At 40.2% G+C, this 2,500-nt stretch overlaps 1 protein-coding gene across 1 annotated transcript in view; it reads left to right on the forward strand.

The window, feature by feature from the left end:
• Positions 1 to 2,500, forward strand: part of ptprt (protein tyrosine phosphatase receptor type T) — a gene marked incomplete at its 3' end in the record, with an annotated part of 244,184 nt that overhangs the window by 96,810 nt on the left and 144,874 nt on the right. Inside the window, exon 9 of the mRNA XM_080727378.1 lies at positions 641 to 821. Coding sequence (XP_080583504.1) covers positions 641 to 821 — 181 coding nt within the window. The remainder of the gene's footprint in view (positions 1 to 640; positions 822 to 2,500) is intronic.

The following is a 2,500-nucleotide window of genomic DNA, read 5'->3' on the forward strand; positions in this document are numbered from 1 at the left end:
GACACAGCAGGGTATGGCCGACAAAACCGTCTCATAGACGGGGAGAAGCGTGTTGGACCCTCATAACTAATCTCTGACACCTTTTTTGAAGAAGACTTGTAATTTTTTACCGGTATAACCACTGATTTTATAGCGAATGCTGTATAATTTTACCCCTAGAACTGATAGTTTTAAAGTTGGTTTAGAAAGTCGGAAACACACCTCGGACAGCTTTTGTTGGGGCAGTTTCAAAAGATAATGGTATGGATACTCGACTCCGCCCTCCCCCATTAGCCCAATCAAATTAAGGTATTGCCGTTACTGTACAGAAAGTACTACTTTCAGTACAGTAACTACAATATTCATTTGATAGCCTTAGTTAGCTGTTTTGGCCATGTCAGGCCTTCAACAAAACTTAAATGTAAAATTATAACTTCGCTTGTAACTTCTTGTAACTTGTAACTTGAGCCAAAATGTACCCAAACAGTATCTCAGTTACTTGAGGAGTTACAGAAATATGAATGTAACTCAGTTACCAGCAAGTTACAGCAAAATGTAACGTAGTTACGTAACTCAGTTACATGTAACTTTAACTTCCCCAACACTGCGTGTGTGTGTGTGTGTGTGCGCGCGCGCGCATGCGTGTGTGTGTGTCTCTCAGGTGCAGTACGGGTACATCTTCAACCATGAGGAGTTCAGCTCAGAGGAGCTGATCCCCACGTCGTCCCACTACACCCTGAGGGGCCTGAGGCCCGCTGTGAGCGTCAGGCTGCGTCTGGTGCTGGCCAACCCTGAGGGGAGCAAGGACAGCCTGGAGATCGTCAAGCAGACCGAGGAGGACGGTACGAACTCACACCCTTTTCACGCATTTAAAACCCATTTAGGCCTAGAATTAGAATGATTCAAAAGACACTTATAGAATCGGGTCAAAATTCTAATGTTCACGACTTTTCAAAAATAGCAGATCTACAAGCTCGCAGCGCGGCACTCGGTGCCGCGCTGTGAGCTTGTATATCTGCTATTTTTCAATAGTTAAAGCATAAAATAATGATACACAAAATGTGTACCCGTTCTAAATGGGTTAAAACCCATTTAGGCCCAGAATTATTGAACGCTTTAACTATTGAAAAACAGCATATATACAAGCTCACAGCGCGGCGCCGAGTGCCGCGCTGCGAGCTTGTAGATCTGCTATTTTTTGAAAAAAGTCGTGAAAACGTGTGCATATCTTTGAATATGAGTATTTTTGAAGCGAACGTTTGTAACTCAAATTTTGCTTCTGGGGGGTCCCTGGAACTAAATATTTTGAGATGGGGGATCGTAGCCAAATACATATCATTTTGGGGGTTCCTCACATGAAACGGTTTGAGAACCACTGACATAGTAGTCTCTCAAGAACAGACTAACTGAGCTCCAGTTAAGTGAAAAGGACCTTTTCTTTGACAATGGCCAGCCAGATTGCCTACATAGAAACATAGGTTTTTCAAAAAACCTTAGAACAATTCACCCTTTGTCAAGTCCCGCCTGTTGTCCCGCCCCTCTTCACACCCATTGGTTGCTGTGTCTTGGTGGGACATTCAGTGGGACACTCCATCCACTACCATTGCAATTCAGTTGCTTTGTATTGTTATTCTGTGTTCAATTCTAATCTCAAACTTGGTTTCAGTAAAATGGAGCTGCTCAGTGGCAGTATAGTGACTCAGCATGTTTTTAAATGTTTTTATTTCTCCAAAAATGATGTTTTAGCAAATTCAACATAAAAAAGGCGGAACCAGGGCGGGACAAGGCAGGAAGAGCCTGCTGGTTTGTTGGTCAGTCAGGGACCAATCAGAAGGCTGCCCAAGGGGGAATTCAAAAGACACTTAGAATCGTGTCAAAATCGTGTCAAAATTCTAATTAAAAAAAAAAAAAAAAAAAAAAAAAGCAGATATACAAGCTCACAGCGTGGCACTCTGTGCCGTGCTGTGAAGTTGTATATCTTCTATGTTTCAATAGTTAAAGCATAAAATAATAATACACAATAATGTGTACCTGTTCTGAATGGGTTAAAGGACAACTTTGTTTTTTTTTACAACATGGGTTCATACTTTAGATTGTAATTAGAGAAAAGAAAATATGAGTGTTAAAATGTTTTCATTTACTGCTTTCTATTGTCTATTGCGATTTTAGTATTTTGATTTAAGTGGTTTAGGGCAGGGGTCCTCAAATACAAATCTTGAAGGTCCAGAAATATTTTTTTGAAACAGGTCCGGGTCCGGAAAAAAAAAGGCGAAGGCGAAATAAGGCGGATACATTAATACAGTATGTACTGTATGTATGTATGTTTATTATAATCATTAGAATTGTTTATTTTAATTATTATTATTATTATTTGGAACTTTGGAAATCTCAGTTGGAACTGTTACCCCTGCTACCCGATGCTGGATAAGCGGTTGAAGATGGATGGATGGATGAATGGATAATTATTTATGCATGTAGAGTAGGCTACATTATTTACATTTATTGTGTAGCAATAAAACAC

The sequence above is a fragment of the Nannobrachium achirus genome, assembly GCF_963921795.1.
Source record: "Nannobrachium achirus genome assembly, chromosome: 6".
Classification (NCBI taxonomy): domain Eukaryota; kingdom Metazoa; phylum Chordata; class Actinopteri; order Myctophiformes; family Myctophidae; genus Nannobrachium; species Nannobrachium achirus.